Consider the following 24,190-nt stretch of genomic DNA (forward strand, 5'->3'; position numbering starts at 1 on the left):
GATCTGAATCGAACATAAAACTTTTGAGAAACATTGAAGCACCAATTGCAGAATTTTTATTTCGAGAAAGGCTCGAAACTGGGAACAAAATTGAAGCAGATATTATAAGAAACTTCTGTGAAAACTATGCAAAGTCTGCTAGTGTTGAAAAAAACTAAAGACGTAATATGATTCGTTAATAAAACGTATTTGAGTTCAAAATATTGTTTTATGTTTATGTCCTTTCAAGTATGTACGCGTATTTGTTTTTAATATGAATGATGGTAAATAAGTACTTGTAAGCAATTTTTTGTTTGATTTATCTAACGCTCTTCAGGTGTACAAAGTTTTCGGTACCATTTTGTATTTATCGCGCGAGTATTTTCTCATTTAAGAACACACATCTTGCTCCCATGAACTAAACTATCATGTGCTTTGATCATCTATTTGGAGAGCACATGCGTTTCTTGATATTATATTCGTGTTTTAAGGAGAGTACTAACCTCAGCATCCACATGTATCTCATCGGGTGGGCGAAGGTGAAATCAACAAATGTCTTCATCACAAACTTCTCGTAACAGTTGAACACAGTCACTATAAAAATCCTTCTGAATGTTCTCAAAAAAGCTTGGCGGTACAGTCCTTGCATTTTTCTACATCATTACTCAAGTTAAAAAGATTAAATGGAAAACTTTTCTGTACACAATAAAAGTTGAAACATAACAGACTAAGTTTTATTGTCAATTTCCACAACGTATGAGCTTTTTTATCCACAAGATGCTTTAAAACCATCTTGTGAAATCAGACACAAAATGAGTGGACCTAGATTCCACAAAATGTGCTGGAGGGGGGGGGGGGGCTAGAATGTAATGCCATGAGACACTGAGTTTTAGAAGTGTAACTGTCCAACATTAAAAGTCTAGAATCAAAAATTTTTGAGGCAAAAGGCAAAAAATCAACTACATGGTGTAATCACCAATGTATCACATTACTTGTGAAAAGGAAAATTTTTGGGTTCATTTTTAATTGTCTTATGTCCTAATATAATCCTTGCAGGACAAGTTCAATTTGTCAAACAAAATTACGAGCCAAAAAATTTTAAGAAATTACGAGCCATTTTTAAGAAATTTTTCCAGAAGAAAAAAGAAATAATCAGTTGTAATTGAGAACAGTGCCTGGCTTTCTCTTCTTGTCTTCTTTTTTCTTTGCCTTTTGAGTTTCACTGTAACTGGAGTCGGTTACCTAAAAAAACAAAGTTGTAACTCTTTATGAAAACCGTTATAAACAGCTGTTTATAACAGTTTTCAAAAAGAGTTACTATTTTTTTACGTAATTTCACCGCATTCTTTGCTGTTCTCACAAAATTTTAACACTTTTTTCCTAGCGGTGAATTTATGTACGTTCAACACTAAGTTAAGCGGTGAATTTATCTAATTTCACCGCATTCACCGCTGTTCTCTCAAAATATTAACACTTTTTTCCTAGCGGTGAATTTATGTAAGTTCACTACTAAGTTAAGCGTTGAATTTATGTAATTTTACCGCAGTCACTGCTGTTCTCTCAAAATTTAACACTTTTTTCTAACCGGTGAATTTATGTAGGTTCACCACTAAGTTAAGCCGTGAATTTATGTAATTTCACCGCATTCACCGCTTATCTTACGAAAATTCCCGCATTCACCGCTTATTTTAAATAATTTTGCGTTGAATGGCGGTGACACCTCGACCCGTGAGGGCTTCTCTCAATTAAAGACTAATTTGGACAGTATATACCCATTTTAACGGTTTGCTCAATCAATGTTTGATTAATCGGTTGTACGATTACTCTGCATCGTCTATTATAGATTCACAGTTTCTTTGACGGCGGCTTAGAAGTAGGTGTTCTTACTTCAGAGTAGTAGCCAGTGGATGCATCTTCTGGCTCAATGTACCCCCACTTGGCGCGCTTGTCACCAACCAGATCTCCTCTCTCTGTCATGTGGTCCTCGTGTGCCATCGCGTGTCTGTAGTTCACATATCTGCCTAAATAATATAGCAATACTTTCTTCACTCTTTTCACTCATTTCCTTGTATTTTTAAAACAAATGATCAACCCGGGTGGGTTGCTCTTGTTTAGAAACGTCAGAGAGTTGTGTGTAACGTCGGATGGCCAATAAAAGTTTTGAATGGCGAGATAATCCGTTTTATTTAGGTCCTGCCGTTTTTTAATTTAAGTTTGAAAAGGTAGAAATCCTTGATAACCCTTGTGTATGTGAATCGATTTGATTAGAGAATCAGTTTTGGCTGCACAGCTCAGCGTGGGCTGTCTGTATTGTCCGATCATGAAATTTGATTGGTTTCAATTGGACGCGAGTAAACAGCTGCCAGATTGCCAGAGAATAGCTGCATAGACCTGTAGTCTCAACATACAAAGAATCGTACAAAGATCGATAAAAAATTTGAAAAAGAAAGTAATTGATAAAGAAATAAGTATCGTAAACAAAGCTAAATAGCTTTCAATTAGATTAAAATATCTAAAGTTAGTGAATAACAATTTGAGTGAAAAATAGAGAAATTAGAGAGAGAAACAAGAAAAAATGCATAATACCATAAGCTATTCCAGCAAATGAACAATAAACCTTGCTCCATTAAAGGTCAAAATGACACCACATGTGCTACGCATTCATCAAACTACACGAATAAAGAACAAAGATGATTAGAAGTAAGCGTGACGTCATAAGATTAAAACAAAACATACCCGGCAGATTGCTGGAAAATAGCCGCCGTTGATTCCCATAACTCTCTTGGGATTGAAAGAAAAGAAAATATCAACAAAAAATGATTTTTGTATAAAAACACTTTAAGTGCGATTTATTTTGATGTCATTTCCTAATTGAACATACTCCTGTCTCTCAGTGAGAGGCTACAGGGTCTAGTATCAATACCAATAAGCATTATAGATAGTAACTAAAACTTATGAGAACAAAGTTCAAGTACAGGGCATCTAAAAATGGGCTTTATTGGTTTATCCCGTTTCTATTTCTGACTTTAATTTTTTTTATACGGACTCTCTTCTTCTTGAATTGTTTATCTGAACAGCTGCTGTTTAAAAGAACTTTGAGCAGAATGACAGAAAACTGAAACTAGCCTAGAAAAGTCAAAAAGATTTCACGCAAAATGTTGAAAAAGCGGCCAAATGGGTGAAGCGAAAAAAAATACGACGAATTAGAAAACAAACATAGCAGGACAAGTTCTGACGTTCAATTTGAAGAATTTTCATTGACTAAACAGAAAACTCGACCTAGAACAGATTATGAATGGCTTGAGAAAACCATTTAGAAAAAAAACCGATCCAAAAAATCGAAAACGAAACAGTAAAAATCAAAGTGAAATTGCCGCATGTGAACAAAAAACCACTAGTCAGAAAGCGAAGTTTCGTTCAAACACCGTTTTTTCACTCTACTTTAAAATTGGAGCGAAAAAATTTTACGCCGCAACACAACTCGCGTTTTCGCTCCGATCATGAAATTTAATTGGCTTCAATTGGACGCGAGTAAACAGCTGCCAGATAGCCAGAGAATAGCTGCATAGACCTGTAGTCTCAACATACAAAGAATCGTACAAAGATCGATAAAAAATTTGAAAAAGAAAGTAATTGATAAAGAAATAAGTATTGTAAACAAAGCTAAATAGCTTTCAATTAGATTAAAATATCTAAAGTTATCGAATAACAATTTGAGTGAAAAATAGAGAAATTAGAGAGAGAAACAAGAAAAAATGCATAATATCATAAGCTATTCCAGCAAATGAACAATAAACCTTGCTTCATTAAAGGTCAAATGGCACCACATGTGCTACGCATTCATCAAACTACACGAATAATGAACTAAGATGATGAGAAGTAAGCGTGACGTCATAGGATTAAAACAAAACATACCCGGCAGATTGCTGGAAAATAGTCGCCGTTGATTCCCATAACTCTCTTGGGATTGAAAGAAAAAAATATCAACAAAAATGATTTTTGTATAAAAACATTTTAAGTGCGATTTATTTTGATGCCATTTCGTAATTGAACATACTCCCGTCTCTCAGTGAGAGGCTACAGGGTCTAGTATCAATACCAGAAAGCGTTATAGATAGTAACTGACACATATGAGAACAAAGTTCAAGTACCGGGCATCTAAAAATGGGCTTTATGGGTTTATCCCGTTTCTAGTTCTGACTTTAATTTTTTTTTATACTGACTCTCTTCTTTTTGAATTGTTTTTCTGAGCAGCTGCTGTTTAAAAGAGCTTTGAGCAGAATGACAGAAGAGTGAAATTAGCCTAGAAATGTCAAAAACATTTCACGCAAAATGTCGAAAAAGCGGCAAAATGGGTAAAGCGAAAAAAATTCGACGAAGTAAAAAACAAACATAGCAGGACAAGTCCTGACGTACAATTCAAAGAATTTTCATTGACTAAAAAGAAAACTAGACCTAGAACGGATTATGAATGGGTTGGGAAAACCATTTAGAAAAAAACCGATCCAAAAAAACGAAAACAAAAAAGGTAAAAAAAAGTGAAATTGCCGCATGTGAACAAAAAACCACTAGTGAGAAAGCGAATTTTTGTTCAAACACCGTTTTCTCACTCTACTTTAAATTTCGAGCGAAAAAATTTTACGCCGCAAAACCACTCGTGTTTTGGCTCCACGTCCTGTTTCGGCGTGACCAAAATCCTACTCCAATTTGACTTCAAAAATCATGAAAATGTGTGAACAGATCTTAAGAAAAACAGCGCCCCAATCCAATTCAAATTCGTTGAATTGTAAAAAATAGGAGTGCTATAATAGCCGGCTGAGAAGATGAGGGCGGCTATTAAAAAACTTTACAATGAAATAAAAACGTAGCAGAACCAGTCCTGAATAAATATGTAAGGACATTAAAAAATTAAGACCTCACTATCAGCCTCAAAAGAAACGCCTTCGACAGTCGACAGAGCTCAAACCAAAACAAACACGAATAAAAAAGATTAAAAAATAATTTTGAAGGAGTACTGTTATCAAAGACGGCAAACTAATAACAATATGCTAAGTAAAAATGGCTGGCGGATTGCAAGGAATTAGCCGAAATAACTTCGTAGATCTGCAGTCTCAAAAAACACAGACCGACCAAAAAATTAGTCGTCTCATTATGGGATCAGATGTTATATTTTAATTAAGAATCTGTATAAGTTATTGTTGCCTCTATTAGCTGCTCTCAGATAACCTTCATTTAGAGTGGCACACATTCACTTGACCTTATCTTTTTGAATTGAAGTAGAGAAAAGTCCATTTCAAAGCGAGGAAGTCAATTTTTAAAGTGAGGTAAGTCACGTGTCAAGAAAAACTTAATCACTCAAATGGACAAAAAACTCGCTCCATTAAGAGTGAAAAATGACTTCATGCACAAATTTCTGTCGAAATTGCATGAAAGAATGAACAGAAAGCAGATTTAAATTGGCTGTGACCTCATATGGTCGTAACAAAAATCTTGACAGCAAAATAAAAAACAAAGCAGGACAAGTCCTGACGTACAATACAAAAAATTTTTAATTGACTAAACAAAAACCAAACCTAGAACGGAATATTAGTGAATCAGGAAAACCATTACCAAAAAAATCAGATCAAAAAATGAAAAAAAAATACAGAAAATGAAAAAAATGCCACATGTGAACAAAAAAGCACCAGCGAGCCAAAAAATTGGTTCGAACAAAAAACGAAGACTAGAATAAGCTATGAATGGATTGGGCAATTAGAAATTCGTTCAGATTATTCTTTTAGAAAAAAATCCAATCACAATAATTGAAAAAACAGTAAAAATCGAAGTGAAATTGCCGCATGTGAACAAAAAACCACTAGCGAGAAAGCATTTTTTTTGTCAACCACCGTTTTCTCGATCTACTGGAAAAATAGAGCAAAAATTTTTCACGCCGCAAAACTACTCGCTTTTTTGTTTCACTTCCTGTTTCGGCTTCATCAAAATCACCACTCCAATTTGATTTCAAAAATCATGAAAATGAGTGAACAGATCTTAAAAAAAGACAGCGCCCCAATACATTTTAAATTCTTTGAATTGTAGAAAACAAGAAAAGGCCAACAAAAGCCCCAGCTATTGCTGTGCGGCTATTAAAAATTCGTCAAAATAAATCATAAGTTCGAAGAAAAAAAGCTTGAAATATCCGAAAAGGACGTCTTGTGCTGTCCTAATGATTAAGACAGGTGACTAGAACACCAAATATGTATATCAAGAAACTTGGAAATGTCATTCCTAACTTTATATCAAAATGAACAAGAGATCCCATCACAATAGAGCGTCGAACGGAGCAAAAATCTAAACTTTAATGACAGTTTTACAATACGATTGGTCTGCATGATGTAAAGCCACTATTTAATAGCTGGAGTTATTGAAAAATTCTACATAGTCCGACTGAAAAGCATTTTAGACAAGTAAAATTTGAGATTACGGGACTTGAAACCAAAAAATTGAACAGGCATGCTCAAAAGACAAAAAGTAATTAGAAGTTTTTGGAATAAAAAAAGTTCTGAATTAGCTATCAAAAATGAAACCACAAAGTGGCTCCAGTTTTTTTAAATCAGAAAATCTTGTGCAACCTGTTTTACTGACACCTTTTTACAAGACCAACCTGCACACCAGGCACGAAAATCCTAATGACTCACTGATATTCTGAGAAACAGCGTTGTCAAAATTGATGCAGACATTAGCACTTGTCATGAACAAGATTTAGTTACAATTTAACAACAAAAACTCTGAAAAGGATGCAAAATAGAATAAGGGACGCCAAATTAATTAAAAATGTTGATAATAGAAAACATTAATAAGCTTCAATTATGTATGATCAGAGCACCCACAAGATTTGCCGTTAACAAAATTAAGTGATATGATGAACAGGAAAATTTAATAAAAACGGAGAAAGCAAAAAAGTGGTTACACTTTTTGAGAAAAAATACGGTCAAAAACAATTGTAAAAAAACTGCAGAAATGTCAGTTGAACCCATTTTATAGGTTCAAATTTTAGCTTATTACTGACAATATGAGTTCTACCATTATTAAGACCAAAGCTGCAAACAAGACAATTTTTTTTAACAATTACTCAGACAAAACTCAATAGCTTGCGTTATGCATATTTAGAGAGCCAATGTAACGAGTCATTAGCAAGACCATGAGAGAACAAGACAAAAAGAACTATAAAACGATCATAACTCAAAAACTCACTAATGGTTTAAGTAGACAAATAGCATCCATGTCATAATAACAATAAACTACATTTGATGAATTAAATATATAAATGTACGTGTCGTTAGGAGTAACACCTCATAAAGCCATCAGGCAGAAACCGAAGATAACCAACAGTGAAAATGGAAGTCAATTTTCAATGAATGTCGGGATAACAAAAATTAAAACACTGGTCAAACTGGCGCGCGTAGAAACAGAAAAAATATTCAAACTCAGTTTTTTCACTTCGTTTCAAAAATGGTTAAAAAACGCTCTAAAATACCCCTTTCCTTCTGTTTTTCTCATTGTTAACTATAGGTCGAAGAAAGTGTGAACGGATCTTCTTTCAAAAGAAACAGCTCTCCAATTCAAATCGCGTCCTTTGAATAGTAAAAACTAAGGGCAGGGCAATTACATAGTGAACTTCAAAAATAAAGCAGCACCCCATAGTTTTTGGAAGTAAAATGTACATTTTTGACGAAATATTACTTTATCTTGCAATCAAATATCGGAGAATAATTTTACACCAATGATGCCTTTGGCTAGTGGTCTTGCCTATACTTATGAAGTTCAGATAATAAGTAACAACTTACAAGATAAACTAATGTCGACGCACACCGTCAAAATTTTATTGTAAACAGAAATTTGTCTTAAAATGTGATACGATCTCCCATTAGTTCAACTATGATGGAATTTGAATTTGCGTTAGGCTTTTAGAGAGAGAAAATTTGTTAATAAAAGGTAGTTTTGTGACAATTTTTTTCTTTCTAGATATGTATGTAGTTCGTGAACTTTACGATGGGTATCTGGTTAGTTACAATTGCATATTATTAGAATTTTATTAGTAGGCAAGACCGCTAGCCAAGGAAATCAATGGTGCAAAATTTTTTTTGCGAAATCTGATTACAAGATGGAGCTATATTGCGTCAAACAATGAATTTGTACTTCGTAAAACTAGGGGTGCTGACTTACTTTTGACGTTCAGTATAGCTTCCCTCTGCTATCTAAATCGCACCTATTATACAATTGAGAGCACATGATCCGATTATCTATCTACAAACTCGGATGCGTTTGTTAAGGACGATAAGTCAAAAGCGTCAAAAAAATATATGGGAAAATTACGTTAAAAACGCAGTAGGGCTAATATAGTTTTTAGAATTATCGTATGACAGAATTTAATATTGAACATTAAAAAATTAGCAAAATTTGTCACCATGGTTTTAATTGTACAATTCTTTACTAAGTTAATCAATATCCTCAGGGTAATTTACACTACATTCAGTGCTGAAAAGCGAATAAGGAATGATTCCAAGGAAAAGGAATGATTCCAAGGAATAAGGAATGATTCCAAGGAAAATACTTTATCTTGCAATCAAATATCGGAGAAAAATTTTACACCAATGATGCCTTTGGCTAGTGGTCTTGCCTATACTTATGAAGTTCAGATAATAAGTAACAACTTACAAGATAAACTAATGTCGACGCACACCGTCAAAATTTTATTGTAAACAGAAATTTGTCTTAAAATGTGATACGATCTCCCATTAGTTCAACTATGGTGGAATTTGAATTTGCGTTAGGCTTTTAGAGAGAGAAAATTTGTTAATAAAAGGTAGTTTTGTGACAATTTTTTTCTTTCTAGATATGTATGTAGTTCGTGAACTTTACGATGGGTATCTGGTTAGTTACAATTACATATTATCAGAATTTTATTAGTAGGCAAGACCGCTAGCCAAGGAAATCAATGGTGCAAAATTTTTTTTGCGAAATCTGATTACAAGATGGAGCTATATTGCGTCAAACAATGAATTTGTACTTCGTAAAACTAGGGGTGCTGACTTACTTTTGACGTTCAGTATAGCTTCCCTCTGCTATCTAAATCGCACCTATTATACAATTGAGAGCACATGATCCGATTATCTATCTACAAACTCGGATGCGTTTGTTAAGGACGATAAGTCAAAAGCGTCAAAAAAATATATGGGAAAATTACGTTAAAAACGCAGTAGGGCTAATATAGTTGTTAGAATTATCGTTTGACAGAATTTAAAATTGAACATTAAAAAATTAGCAAAATTTGTCACCATGGTTTTAATTGTACAATTCTTTACTAAGTTAAGCAATATCCTCAGGGTAATGTACACTACATTCAGTGCTGAAAAGCGAATAAGGAATGATTCCAAGGAAAAAGTGGCACAATGTAGAACAAGCAGTAACAAAAATTGTCAGAAAATAGCCGCAATAGCTTTGTAGATCTTCAATCTCAAAAAGATAGTAAAAGAAATACGAAAAAAGAGAATTTTCAATAAAGGCTGAGATGTTATGTTTTGATTATCAATGTTTATAACTTATGCTGCTTCTAATAGCTGCTCTTAAATAACTTTCAATTAGAGTGAAAGATACTCACTTGCCATTATCTCTTTTAATTGAATTTAAAAAAAAATCAATTTCAGACTGAAAAAGTCATTTTTTACAGTGAGGTAAGTCACGTGTGACCAAAAACTTAATCACGCCACTGAAAAAAGTCGCTCCACTAAATATGAAAAATAACGCAATACACGCAATTCAGTTGAAATTGCATGATCGATTGAACAAAGAGCAGATTTGAAGTGGTTGTGACGTCATATGTCATAACAAAAATCTTACTACGAATTAAAAAACATAAATGGAAGCATGCCGGAAGTAGACTCGAAGTAGAATAGTGACCATCCTAACTGACCTATTGCATATTCTAAATAATTATACAGCTTTTAGAAACAACGACAGGAAAAAACATCATGAGAAATTTATCTAAAATATAATGCTACGCAGTCTGACAAAATTTAGCTTTAGTCGCAACTCCAGAAAAAACTACTGCTAAAGGAACCTCTTATGCAGATAGTTTGCAACAAAATAATAGGAAATGGCAGACAACCCAATAAACTGAGTTCGTAAAACGAAACACGAAAGGGAAAGGAATTGACCAACAACACCGAAAAGGAATATTCTATAAAACAAACTGAGACAACGATAAATACAATTTCCGGACCATTTATTTGATTAAATGTTAATTACGTTCTCTCAGTTTCACTTTTAGATCACATTACATCAGTCACGCAAATACAATTCGGCGGGAAGCAACAAACAACAATTAAAATATAAGAAGAGCAAAACAACCTTTAAATAATGAGCAAATTTGTATATACTGATTAAGGGAAATATGCCCTGTTAAGCTTTCAGGATTCTTCCAAACAATTATTCGCAAAATTTTTATTCTTTATTGCCAGAACATTTACTGTTCCGAAACGGATGGAGAAATATCAATCGGCTGTTGGAAACAGCTATGAACAAAAAAACCTGAAAGAAAAATTGTAATTCTTATTTGAGAAAATTGCCATGACAAGATTTTAACTGTCACTTCAATGTAGCAACACATTTATTGCAACTCTCGGCTTATTATTGACTCTGATAAATAGCAGCAGGAAGCGTAATGTCAGAAGAAATAGTCAAACATACCCGGCAGATTGCCGGAAAAAAGCCGCCGTTGATTGCCATAACTCTATTGGGATTGAAAGAAAAGAAAATATCAACAAAAATTGATTTTTGTATGAACACATTTTTAAGTGCCATTTTTTTATGTCATTTTGTAATTGAGAATACTCCTATCTCTCAGTGAGAGGCTACAGGGTCTAGTATCAATACCAATAAGCATTATAGATAGTGACTAAAACCTATTAGAACAAAGTTCAATTACCGGGCAACTAAAAATGGGCTGTATGGGTTTATCCCGTTTGTATTTCTGACTTTGAATTTTTTATACTGACTCTCTTCATTTTGAATAGCTATGCTGAGCAGCTGCTGTTTAAAAGGACTTTGAGCAGAATGACAGAAGAGTGAAACTAATTTAGAGAAGTCAAAAAGATTTCACACAAAATGTCGAAAAAGCGGCAAAATGGGTAAAGCGAAAAAAAGAAAAGTTTGTCGAAGTAAAAAAAATAGAAGCGCTATATTATCTGGCTGCGAAAATGAGGGCGGCTATATAAAACAATGAAGAAAAAGATACAAAAATCGGCAATTTTATCGAATTTAGTTAATTTTCCCCGAATTTGAAAAAATAATCAATAATAATAAACGAACGAGCCTTAAAATTGTTGCAACAACTGGTTTCAGCCACACAATTCTTCATATGCTTTAGAAAACGAATAACAATACAAAAAAATATTCGGAAAAACTTAAATATGCAAAATGGTAGAAATGGATTAAGATTGAGTCTAAATGTGAATTCATTGCTTCAGATGGGACACTTCCAAACACACTACAACAAGATTAGTTAATTGTTAGAAACACCTTTGATTGAAAGCTGGACTTAAAACTAAAAAACTGCTTTGAGAAAGCCGCACGTGATCAAAAAGTTTAGCTCGCTTATTTTATATCATGTTTTAAATACACTACAAAAAATATCGATCCAAAATAAAGTAAATAATTTAATTCAGCAATCATGGCTTGAAAAAATTACACAGCCATGCTTCTGTCAATATATAAACGTCAAAAGGTTACAGAGATTTGCAAAACTAGAGTAGTTTGCAAAAAATTTTTAAAATACTGAAACTATAAATTAAAAAATGTTAAAAATATAATTAAGAAAACAATTTCAATTGAAATTGAAAGATTAAAGATGACATGAAATTAACACACTGGTTGTGCACAAAAAGACCTTTTCTACTAATTAAAACAAAAAAACAGTAATTAAAGAAGAATTGGAAAAAAAATTGCAAAAAAAAACGGATTAGTATATGTAAAATTTGATAAAACAAAACGGAAGTCAGGTTCAAAAGAGTTGTTTATTGCACGAATTAGCAATCGAATGTTGCCATATACACTAAATTTACAGAAAAAAGTCTGCTCAAATATCCAAAAAGGATGAAATAATGAAAAAATTGGAAAAATAACTATAAAATTGAGAAATATGAGCCAATATTACGCTTGAAAAGTATTATTAGGCTCTTTGTGCTATCCATTTCAGAAAGTTATATATTAATGAAGCTTCGATCAAAAACAATTTCTACAGAAATTTTAATTACATTTAAAAAAATTTAGCCAAATGAACGAAAAACCGGTTAAAAACGGTTATCTCTATGCGCCGTTCTCTCAACAAAATTTTTCACAGTCAAAGGGTCATTCACTGAACGCAGCGCATGATCAACAATTTTCTCTTGCTTAGCAAAAATCTGTTCATCATGACAACTTTTCTCACTTTCGCTTTTAGGTCAAAATGCCGCGTGAACAAAACTACTTCCTGTAAAAAAAAAGACCGATGGAAAACCAATACTCCTCTTGGAGTCGTAATAAAAACCAAGAAAAGGCCAATAATATCCCCAGATATCACTGTGCGGCTATTAATAATAAAATTACGGTATTGTTTAGATTTTTGTGCATTAACGTCCCTGCGTTCAGCCATGCTTCCAGACCGTGTACTTTTAAACGCACTACGCACCTCTCGCGTTGAGATCATCTGCTGTCCGGACATTTTTGATATCGCTCCGGGATGTCAGCCGGGGAAGTTTGGCTATAGTGTTTTAAGGCACAGTAGAAATGTTATTAAGTTCTCAAAAATTGTTATAAGCAGTGAAATCTGGCTAATTGAGGAATATCTACTGTTACTGACCCTCAGGTAAAGTTGTGTCAGTCTTGTCAGAAATTAGTTTTTCAGCTGGTCCGGGTCCCGGCTGGGCAAAGTCCGTGAGCTTGTCTGTTTTCCTCTTTTCCTTTGGGTACAGCTTCCTCGTCTGCAGGCACAAGATAGGCAAGTAGAAGAACACTTCACCAAACCAGAGAAAGGCTATCGCCAGAGCCAGGTAGCCACTAATGGCAAACATATTTGGATTGATCAAAAAAACTCGTGAAGTCGGCTGAAGTGAACTGAGCAATCTATTAATTGAGATTTGTTTTCAGATAAATGGTAATTTTTGGTACCAAACAGCCGCATAATTGACAAATTTTTGTTCAACTGACATAATGATGTGCGCTGGTTCTCCTTTTAGGAGTTTAAGGGTTAATTTGGAAGCCAAGCTATGCTATTCTGGACTTCAGAGTGTTTTCAAAGAGCTTTTTTGACTATGATTGTTTGTCTGAACATGGTAAAAAGTGACAAGATCATAATTTTTAGACTGTGCATGAAAAACGAAGAGTTGGATTTTCGACAGTTTAGAGTTTTTTCGGAGAGCTTTTTTACTATGATTCTTACCTGAACAAGGTAAAAATGAAAATTGACGTGATAATTCTTCAATCTGTTCATAATAAAAACACATACTGAGAAATGCTATGATTCAGTGCTGATTTACTATGTTACTATGATATGGGAAGAAATGTCATAAAAGCTTAGAAACAATGAAACATAGCCGGCAGATTGCCGGAAAATAGCCGCGACAGAAGCTCGTGGCCCTCCATGAATTGAAACACCTAAAGAAATAAGATAGACAGATCGATCACCAGTCCTTCAATAGACCACTAGACTTTTCGGGTTAACTTCGGACTGTCAATTTTTGGCACATACGTTCTATAAGGAAAACGCCCTTAAAGAGCTATTTCAAAATTGATATTCGAAATCAAAAACTCAAGACTAAAAATCACAAATTAGGGCATATAATATTGGCACTACTTAGATGCACACTATTAACTAGTAAATCTTCATAGAAATTTAAAGTTCCATAAGTGAGTTCAGAAGTCATTTTTTTGAGTGAGGTAAGTCGCGCAATTGACCTAAAAGCAGAAACGACGTCACGTACACAAATTTTAACTGCAAAGCAATAGAAGTCACTGAAGTCAATTCCAAGAAGTCAATTCCAAGAAGTCAGGTCGTAAGAACCATCGATGGAGACGACGAATTAAAAAAACATAGCAGGACAAGTCCTGACGTACAATTCAAAGAGTTTTCATTGACTAAACAATAAACGACTTATAACGGACTATGAGTGAATTGGGAAAATCATTTCTAAAAAAATCAGATAAAAAAATTAAAAAAAAAACACAAAAACTTGGTGTCAAAATGCCGCATGTGAACAAAACACTACTAGCGAGAAATGAAAATTTGGTTCACACAAAAAACTAGGCCTAGAATGAGCTATTAATGGATTGGGAAAACCATTTAGAAAAAACCCGATCCAAAAAAATCGAAAAAACAGTAAAAATCAAAGTGAAATTGCCGCATGTGAACAAAAAACCACTAGCGAGAAAATGAATTTTTGTTCACACGCCATTTTCTCACTCTACTTTAAAATTAGAGCCAAAAAAAATTTCACGCCGCAAAACCACTCGCTTTTTCGCTCCATTTCCTGTTTCGGCGTGACCAAAATCACTACTCCAATTTGACTTCAAAAATCATGAAAATGTGTGAACAGATCTTAAAAAAAAGACAGCGCCCCAATACAATTCAAATTCTTTGAATTGTAACATATTCTTTGAATTGTAAAAAAGACAGCGCCCCAATACAATTCAAATTCTTTGAATTGTAAAAAGACAGCGCCCCAATACAATTCAAATTCTTTGAATTGTAAAAAACCACGATGTCCCCAATAATAGCCGCTATCGCTTCGCGGCTATTAAACACTTGAAGTAATCAATATGCTTATTTTTTTGGTATATGGGAAAATTTATTTTCACTTTTAACATATACGATGCCACTTGGACCCGTTTCTTACTATATTTTATTTTCATTGTTTAGAATATGCGTTTCATTTTCAGAAGAAAGTTTATGCGTACGTGGTTTTCGCTCCATCCTTGACAGAACCAACTCACCTGCACAGATTGACAGCCTGGAATGGCGTGAATGATCCGCAAGTGAAGGCAGCGATGGCAGTCCAGTCAGCCAGAGTCACACTCAACATGCATCCTCTGGCCGTGATCACCATGAACTCAGTGGCTGTCGACTTCTCATAGTCAATCTTGCTGGCTGTCAGACACCACTCGTGCAACAGTAGGAATCCAGAGTCCATACCAGTACCTGTATAACATTGTGAAATGATCCGAGGTTTGACCTAAAATTAATCGCTCACCGAATAGATATGCCAAGGTTGAAGAAAATGGCGCGAATTCAAACTTTGACTCGTTTTGTTTCTGTCGTCGTCCATATTTAGTATTGACTGTCTAATCAAGATTTGAAGGTTATTAGATCAGTTCTTTTTCATTCAACCGTGATGATCGAATGGATTAAATAGAGGTTTCAATTATCATATGAATGGATTTTTTGGTATGATTGAAAAGATTTAAAATTTTTATCTAGGATTTCAATGAAGAATTTTGTTTACTAAAATTGTCTTTTTTACCAATTAGAGGAAACAATGGAGTTTAATGCGTCGATGAGTTCACAATAATGGTGTCTCTCGGGTCAGGATCAAAAAAGTTCTTAATCTGACATTTTTGGTCTTCTCCGAAACCCGTTATTATTGGAAAAACGTTTTGAGAGCAGTTCTAGTGCTTTCTTTGATTACAAAAAATGTCCAGCCGCAGAACTTAGTTTTACCTAGTATAAGATATGCGACAATGAGAACGAGAGGGATCATTTTGAGTCCGACTACCACTCCAAACGAGATGCCTCCAATAAGGGCCAGGAGAGACAAACCAATGGATGTCAATGCCATGAGAATTCTCGAGTACTTGAACGATCGACAGTGCACACAAACCAAAATAACCATTACCATCGTCAGCACCAGGCTAAAACACACACATGTTTGAGCAATAACAGTTTTCGTAATTCAATAACGTAAGTCAGTAAGCTAATGTTTTGTCTTTGAAAATCTTAAATTTTTTCCATAATTTTTCAACAATAGAACAGGTTTTAGAATCTTCATTTTTCGAAATAAATAACCATTCAACCAGGATAATCTAGGAAACAAACGTTTTACCTCCAAAAGTGAAACTTAGATTTATCATTGTTTGCGGTGTAGATTATTATGAAACGATGTGCGGATATCAAAGAATGCAGAAAACCTATGTCTTCTGGAGCATATCCCAAATGACCTACGGATTGAAACATTTGCAAGCATCATGCGAGGAATATTTAAAGTGGTTGCATACGGGTATGAAGAAGCGTGCACGGTTCTTGTAAGCTTTTGGAATCGCTTGCGCGATTATTTCCACCTTTTCAACTCAGTGACAAGAAATTCGCAAGCTATTAGATTCTTCCGGTAAGAATTCCCACAAGATAAATGCAAAAATCTTGCAAGATGAATTGGAAAAATAGCAAAAATCTTGCAAACTTTTAGACTCAAACGGTAAAAATAGGGGGAGGGGGAGGGAAAAAAGAGAACGCTATTTCAGCAGAAGCTTTGTCTTAGTGTTTGCATTGGCCTTATTAGCTTCTTTGAGGACTACCACCTACGCATTGCTGAGCTAAAAAGGCGCACTTAACAAAACAGGGACTGCCAATGATATGTTCTGCTAAAAATGTTGATGGGACTCTTCTCTGCAGTCTTTATTTCTCTTGACTTCCAAAATCAATTGATTTTCCTTTTTTTCTCAAAAAATGCTCCAAAATTTTTTTCTAGAATTCATAATATTTTATGAATTGTCAAAATTTAGAATTCTGGAACCTTTTTAATGATCGTTGGCCTGTTTCTGGCAAAATTTCTAATACAATAGAACACAGGTTTATTTTTGGGCAATCTTAATATCCTTCAAGACCCTTACAAGGGAATTGCACGTTTTGAATCATCGGCAATGTTCGTGCATATTTTATATTTGGCATCATTAGGGCTAGCTCAAAAAGGGCTCAAAAATCAATATTGGATCGACTACAAGTGTTGTTTAATATTTCAAAACACAGCCAACCATCGACGGAATAATTTTTCTCGACCGACTAATGGGAGCACTAATCTAGTGCAACCTGCTTCAGAGCGCGGGGGTGGGGGTAAACTTACTGACTAAGGTGGCTTCAAATAACGTCATTAGAGGTTATTATATACCACTATAATCACTAACAAACTTCAAAGTGAAAAAAAAATCAACCATTTTTGATGCCTTTTCATTTTAGTTTTAGTAGTAAACTGCCGCCACTTGAGTTGATATGCTGTGTGACACTTGTGAGTGAGAGAAAAGTTTAGATTACGCAAAACGAAAAAGAATGGGCGCAAGATTCACTCCAAAAGTCAATACAGTCGAGCGAAAATTTTGCATAAAAGAAAAGACCAACACGTTTTTAATAATTGCTTCAACTTTTGTTCAAGAGCAATTAATAAAAGTAAGTTCAATCCGGCCTTAAAAAACCAAGAACTAGGAGGCCAATCAAATCGCTATAAGCAACTAGTAACCTAAGACTACGACTGCATTGAAAATAATACAGCAGTTTGTAGTTTGCTACTTCATCGCCTAATTTTTTCGGGGAATTTTGATTGTTGCTCAGCAGAGCAATTATAGAACATACCCGGCAGATTGCCGGAAAATAGCCGCCGTTGATTCCAATAAGCATGATTGGGATTGAACGAATAGAATATATTGAAAAAAAAAGATTTTTGTACAAAAATATTTTTTAAGTCCGATTTATTTTGATGGCATTTCGTCGTTGAACATACTTCTGTTTCTTAGAGAGAGACTACAGGGGCTACTATCAACACCAATAAGCATTAGAGGTGGTAACTAAGACTTATAGGAACGACGTTCAAATAGCGGGCGTCTAAAATGGGCTTTATGGGTTTATCCCGTTTCTATTTCTGACTTCACTTTTTTATACCGACTCTGTTCATTTTGAATTGCTTTGCTTAGCAACTGATGTTCAAATTCACTTTTAGCAGAATGAGAGAAGAGAGAAACTAGCCTAGAGGTCAAAAAGATTTCACGCAAAATATCGAAAAAGCGGCAAAATGGTAAAGCGAAAAAAAGTTTGACGAAGTAAAAAAAAAATACGAGCGCAATAATAGCCGGCTGAGAAGATGAGGGCGGCTATTAATAACTATGCTTTGGAAAATCGAGCGAGATAAGGTCAAGGTTGGAATTCACTGTTCCGCTCTTGGACAATTCAGGACCCTACATGAAAACATAGACGGCAGATTGCCGGAAAATAGCCGCGATGGACGCTAGTGGCCTTCCATCAATTGAAACAACTAAAGAAATTAGATAAACAGATCTAGACATTTTGGGGTTAGATTCAGACTGTCAACCATATGACACATACGGTCAATAGGGAAAAAACCCAAAAAAGATTTTCCAAACTTCATAATCAAAATGAAAAACTCAAGACTAATACTCAAGAATTAGGGCATATAAATTTGGCACTACTTAGATGCACACTATTGATCTTTAACTAGTAAATGTTCATAAAATTTAACGTTCCATATGTGGGTTCAGAAGTCATTTTTTGAGTGAATAAGTCACGCACTTGACCTAAAATCAGAAATGACGTCACGCCCAAAATTTTTAATTGCAAAGAAGTAGAGGTCACTGAAGTTATTGAAAAAGTCAATTCCAAGAAGTCAGGTCGTAAGAATCATCGTAAGAAGCAGGAAAAGCCTTGACGAACAATTCAAAGAATTTTCATTGACTAAAAAGAAAATAGATTGAGAGCGGACTGTGAGTGAGTTGGGAAAGCGATTTCCAAAAAATTCAGATAAAAAAATGAAAAAAAAAAAAACAGAAAAACAATGTCCAAATGCCGAATGTGAACAAAAACCTCAAGCAAGAAAGAGAAATTTTGTTCAGACGAAAAGAATTGGCCCATAATGAACTATGAATGGATTAAAATAACCATTTAGAAAAACATCCGATCCAGAAAATCGAAAAAAACCGTAAAAAAAATTGACGCATGTGAACGAAAAAACCACAAGCGAGAGAGAGAATTTTTTTATCAAACACAGTTTCCTTGCTCTTCTTTAAAACTAGAGTTATAATTTCACGCCGCAAAAAACACTGGCTTTTTTGCTCCACTTCCTGTTTTGGCGTGACCAAAATCTCTACTCCAATTTGACTTCAAAAAACATGAAAATGTGTGAACAGATCTTAAAAAAAAACATAGCCAGAAGAATTCCGGAAACGACTCAAAGTCATAACCTCTAAGAAACTGGTTCCTCAAATAGCTAATATCTCTATGCCGAAGGCATTAATGAAGAGAAAACAACCGTCTTAAGTCAAAGAACAAAGAATTTTTAACCGAAATAATAAACATCAAAAATGGAAAATTAAATTTTTTTCCGTGTAGTACAAACGCATATAGAACTAAAAACCATTGTTCCATGCAAAGAAAACAAGTCATCCAAACATAAAAAATTTTAGCCGCGCCTTGATGAATTCAAAAACATTGTATTTTTGAAGAAAAGGAGAAAAAATGAGCAAAAATTGTGCATAATTTCTCATTTTTTTGAAATTGCACAGAACGACAGCTTTGTGGCAAAAAACATGCATCCTTTTAATTAGAGCCTACAAGCCTGAGACTTTTATTCACTTTCCAACAATTCAACAAAACAATATAATGGGAAAACGACTAAAAATCAGCAAAATGGTTGAAAAAGATCTTCGAATTAATCAAGAAAAAGACAAAAGAAACAGAATCTAATTCAAAGGAAGAAATCGTCTGAAATTAAATAAGACCTCAATATTATTTGTAGAATGTAAGTATCAGTCAGAATGTTTAAACGGCATTTCAAGCAAATTATCAGTGCTGCACTTTCAAATGAAATCACTTGAAAATAAAATAAAAATCTAAGAATGATAAAAGCACAGCTGATCCAAAATACAGTCTCAAGAAAATGATAGACTGATACATGCCAGAACTTTGAGAATCAGGAAAGAAACAAAAACATGGGAAAAATCAGACCAGTTCTTGATTTTAGAAAGTTAAGAACCAGTATTAAAAAAATGAAATAGAAAAACAATTACGTTTCCTTATTTAGCAAAAATCTTTATAGCTATCCTCCTGCATAGTAAAACCACTGGAAACAGTAAATTGTTTGGCAATAAAATTGTCAAAAAACTTTCAAAATTGCACTTATGAAATTTTTCTGCAGATTTTCGAATACTGAACGCCACAAAACCATTCAATCAATAAACATAACCGACTAACGTCGGGCGAATTGCTCTCAAACGACCGGCGAGCGGTTGGCTTGGTCAGTAGCTAGCCACGGGGGGTGCACCGGGCGCTGATGAGGGCAGCACTGGGTGGGGGGGGGGGCAAAAGCGCGGTGGGGGGGGGAGCCAATAGTGGGGGGGGGTCAACAAAGGGGGTGTCAACCTCTAAGAACCGCCCCTCAACCATAAGTTTAAGTATAAGTCTCCAAGACAGTTTGAGCTGAAACAGACCTGAAAGGCTCTAAGAGCACATAATGCCCGCTGGGCGCTACCTGTTTATCCCGTTTTTGAGGACGAAAAGTCAAAAGCGTCAGACGAAAAATTGGTCAAGCGAAAAATCGCATAAAAAAAAGACCGACAGGACTAATATAATTGCTACAAACTTCGTTTGAGAGCAAATAAAAATTGTCAAAAAACTGCTAAAAAGGAGTAAGCAAGTGTACAATTCTAAAAAAACAGATATATCTCACGTTATAAAGAGGCATTTAATGCATGAAATATTAAAGGTAAATTGCCATATGCACTAATTTTTGAAACAAAAATCCGCATTAAGATCCAAAATCAAGAATTTAATTTAAGGAAAGCCAAAAACGAATTCAAAACTTTGGAATATGTTTTCATTTAGAATTTAAAGCGCATTATTAGACTCTGCAAAACACTCTTGTGTCAATATCAGAGGTTCACATATTAACACAGGTTCTATTCAAAATAATCTCTACAAAAAAACTAAATTATAAGCGAAAAACGAGGACGAAAAAACGGCTAAAAACGGGCATCTATATGCAGCATTTTGACAAGAAACAATTTTCAAAGTCAAAAGGTAATTCATTGATCGAACTGCACGATCAAAAAATTTCTCTCGCTCAGAGAAAGTTTGTTTCCACACGGCACTTTTACTCTCTTTCGCTTTCAGGTCAAAACGTCGTCTGAACGAATAGTACTTCCGGTAAAATAAACCTTAAGAAAACAAATACTCCTCTTCGAGTCGTAAAAAAAGACAGCGCCCAAATACAATTCAAATTCTTTGAATTGTAAAAAACCACGATGTCCCCAATAATAGCCGCTGTGGCTTCTCGGCTATTAATTAAAATTATATTGCGGTTAACCATTACCTTGCTTTTTAGGTGATTTCCATTCTGTACCCCATAAATTTTGTACTTGATACCCGTATTTCTTATTCGGTTTAAATCAATTCATCATGGTTATTCATCAAAAATAACTAATCAAATATGTTTTTAAATGAATGCTGGAAAAATACTACAATATAGTTCATCGCCAGTTTGAAGCAAGAAAGAACAAAGAACTTCAACATCAAACACGGGACAATTGTTCCTATCTTACATCAAATTCATCCCCAAACAATTCCCCCCTAATCCCCATAAACTTCAATCGTATTCACCTCATTGCTTCCCAAAATTATGTAAAAGTTTTGAAGTTTTGAGGCTGATTACCCCCCCCTCTTAAAAATTTGAACCGGGAAAGCTGGGCGATCAATATATGAGATGCCTTAGATTAAACTTATTGGAGACAGAAATTTTTGCTGGATCAATTTGTTGTCAAACCTTATTGCCAATTTGGGCGCTTCAACTATAACTACTCTTGTCTCTTCCTTGTTCTGGTATGCATCCGAATTGAACACGACTTGGAAGTGACAGGCATTGAATGCATTTGCAAGACTGCTCCTCTCACCTGACAGATCTACACACATAGTCCGTTCAGACTTTTATCACATAGTCCGTTCCGAAAAGCACTAAAAGATGAATATTTGTGAACATAAAGATGAATTGAAGAATTGCCGCAATTTTACCGAAAATATGCGGCATCATGTTATCTAATTTGAAAAGTCTCTGAATTCTTAAGGATTGAAAGAATCTGCCAGAATTTTGCAAGATAACCAACCACTCTCGCCTGGGGTTACTCTTCCACTCTCGCCGCAGCTTAGATAGACCGACTTTTTGAGGGGAGCTATTTCGAATTAACCAGCACACTAAAAGATGCATACTTCCCAAATCTCAAATCTCAATAACAAGGATAAAACCAGGATGACAGTTTTTTTCATTGTTTTGTCAATCCGATCAATCACTTTTCTGTCTCGTCTAAGAACCACTTGAAATTAGTTACAACGACTGTTTAATTATTTGCTGTCATTGTTTTCTAGGTTGCTCGAAATCTTTATTTTTTTATTGCGTTCCTGAGAAAAAAATTTTATCCTTCCCTCTAGTGAGTTTCAGGAACGACTGCAAATTCGTGTTTATAAAAGTATTAGGTATAACGGATAACATTGGTGTTTGGTATAACATTCACGAGCAACAAAATTGTTTACTTTATTTTCAATACTTTTCGTAAAGATGCAACAACACCATCCTATTTTAACCAGGCAAAAGAAAAAATGAAATAAATGTTAAAAAAGCTCAAAGATTGATAGCACCCATTTAATACCCATTTTAATACCCATTCTGGAATAATATAGCTTCGTTTTTGCCGGTGATTTTCCTAATTACTCTAAAGTTTTTAATTTTCATGGGATGACAAAAAATCTGCTTTAAATATACAAAACTAGAAATTAGAACTTCGGGCAGTGGGTTATTGTATGAAAAAAGACAAAAAAGAACTAATGAAGTTTTTGAGCCGTTCATAAATGTACGGAGAACAGTTCAGTGGTAAATTGATGTTCGTTGGTAGTTTTTTTTATAAAAGATTTTTTAATTGAAGCTTCCCGCGCTGAGAAATTCTTTGGATTAAAACATAAGAAATCGTCGGTTTTTGTCGGTTTTACTTCGCCAAAACCGATCAAGGCCCTTAAGATCAAACCTCAAACGTAAGAATCGTCGGCTTTTGCCGTTCTAAAAAACTTACAAAATTGACAATCCTTGCCCGGTCTCGAACCTACATTCCCTAGATTACTAGCCACATTCTTCTCCACCGCAACATTTCTCACTTATTTTTACTGTATTTCTTTTGAATTTAAATCAAATTGAGACTGACGATACCGAGAAAAAAACGACGATAATCGTCACTTCTTACATCAAAACGCACGATACCGACAAAAAATACGCTATTCGACGATTCTTAGATCAAATACCAACAATTCCGACATAAACGACAATAATCGACAGTTCCTACATAAAGAACTGACGAAATCGACAAAAATTTACAAAAAAAGACGCTTCTTGCATCGATTTCGCCGCATTTTATCAACATGGGTTCTATTGAAACAATGAAACCACGGGTTTGATTTCAATTTTACTAAAAATTATATCAATTTTAAAAGTGCAAAAGTTAAATCGTTGAGTGAGATAAATCACATACAATGAAAATCTGAGTTCGATTTTATTTAGCTATTTGTTGTCAATAATTGTAAAACAGAAATCACGTCGTAATAAACCAGAAACAAATTCAGAACTGCTGCTATTTGTATGAACTCTTGGTAGTTATAGAAGGATCATATATGTTTTCCTAGAGATCATACAGAGATCGAACAAAAAATTTCAAAGCCTAAAAACTATATTATTTTCATTTTCTGTCGTAGTTAAATAAAATTTCTTGGAGATCATACAAGGTCATATATGAAACAAAAACATTGACTGGTCCAATAATTTGCGTAAAATGTAGTCAGAGGACATATTATATTATTGTATTGCATTTGCAATCCACATTCGATCTCTGTGCGCGCTAAAAGAGTAACTCTGCAATTTCAACATATCCACAAAAACGAATTTTAGGTTATATGCAAAACTTTTGTAAATTTTTCCCTATAATTGACCATTTATCAGTTTTAACTGGCTTCAGAGAATATAAAAATTTTAGTTGGCAAATTGGAGTTACAATTTTATTTAGTGGCCAACTTTGCATATCAAATTGTTAGGTTCTTTTGCCAGTCCCAAAGTGATGCCGGGGAATCACATAGGTGAAACCCTAACGAAAAAATTTTTAAAAATTTATAGTAAAA

General features: G+C 34.4%; 1 protein-coding gene across 1 annotated transcript in view; it reads right to left on the bottom strand.

The window, feature by feature from the left end:
• The window catches only part of LOC142336613 (uncharacterized), a 130,188-nt gene that overhangs the window by 103,505 nt on the left and 2,493 nt on the right, over nt 1–24,190 (bottom strand). Inside the window, exons 2-8 of the mRNA XM_075385524.1 lie at nt 21,804–21,939; nt 15,710–15,900; nt 14,986–15,190; nt 12,857–13,053; nt 1,867–2,000; nt 1,155–1,221; nt 483–573 (exon numbers count right to left, since the gene is read on the bottom strand). Coding sequence (XP_075241639.1) covers nt 483–573; nt 1,155–1,221; nt 1,867–2,000; nt 12,857–13,053; nt 14,986–15,190; nt 15,710–15,900; nt 21,804–21,939 — 1,021 coding nt within the window. The remainder of the gene's footprint in view (nt 1–482; nt 574–1,154; nt 1,222–1,866; nt 2,001–12,856; nt 13,054–14,985; nt 15,191–15,709; nt 15,901–21,803; nt 21,940–24,190) is intronic.

Source organism: Convolutriloba macropyga, chromosome 3 (genome assembly GCF_964194025.1).
Source record: "Convolutriloba macropyga chromosome 3, txConMacr16.3, whole genome shotgun sequence".
Taxonomy (NCBI): Eukaryota; Metazoa; Xenacoelomorpha; order Acoela; family Convolutidae; genus Convolutriloba; species Convolutriloba macropyga.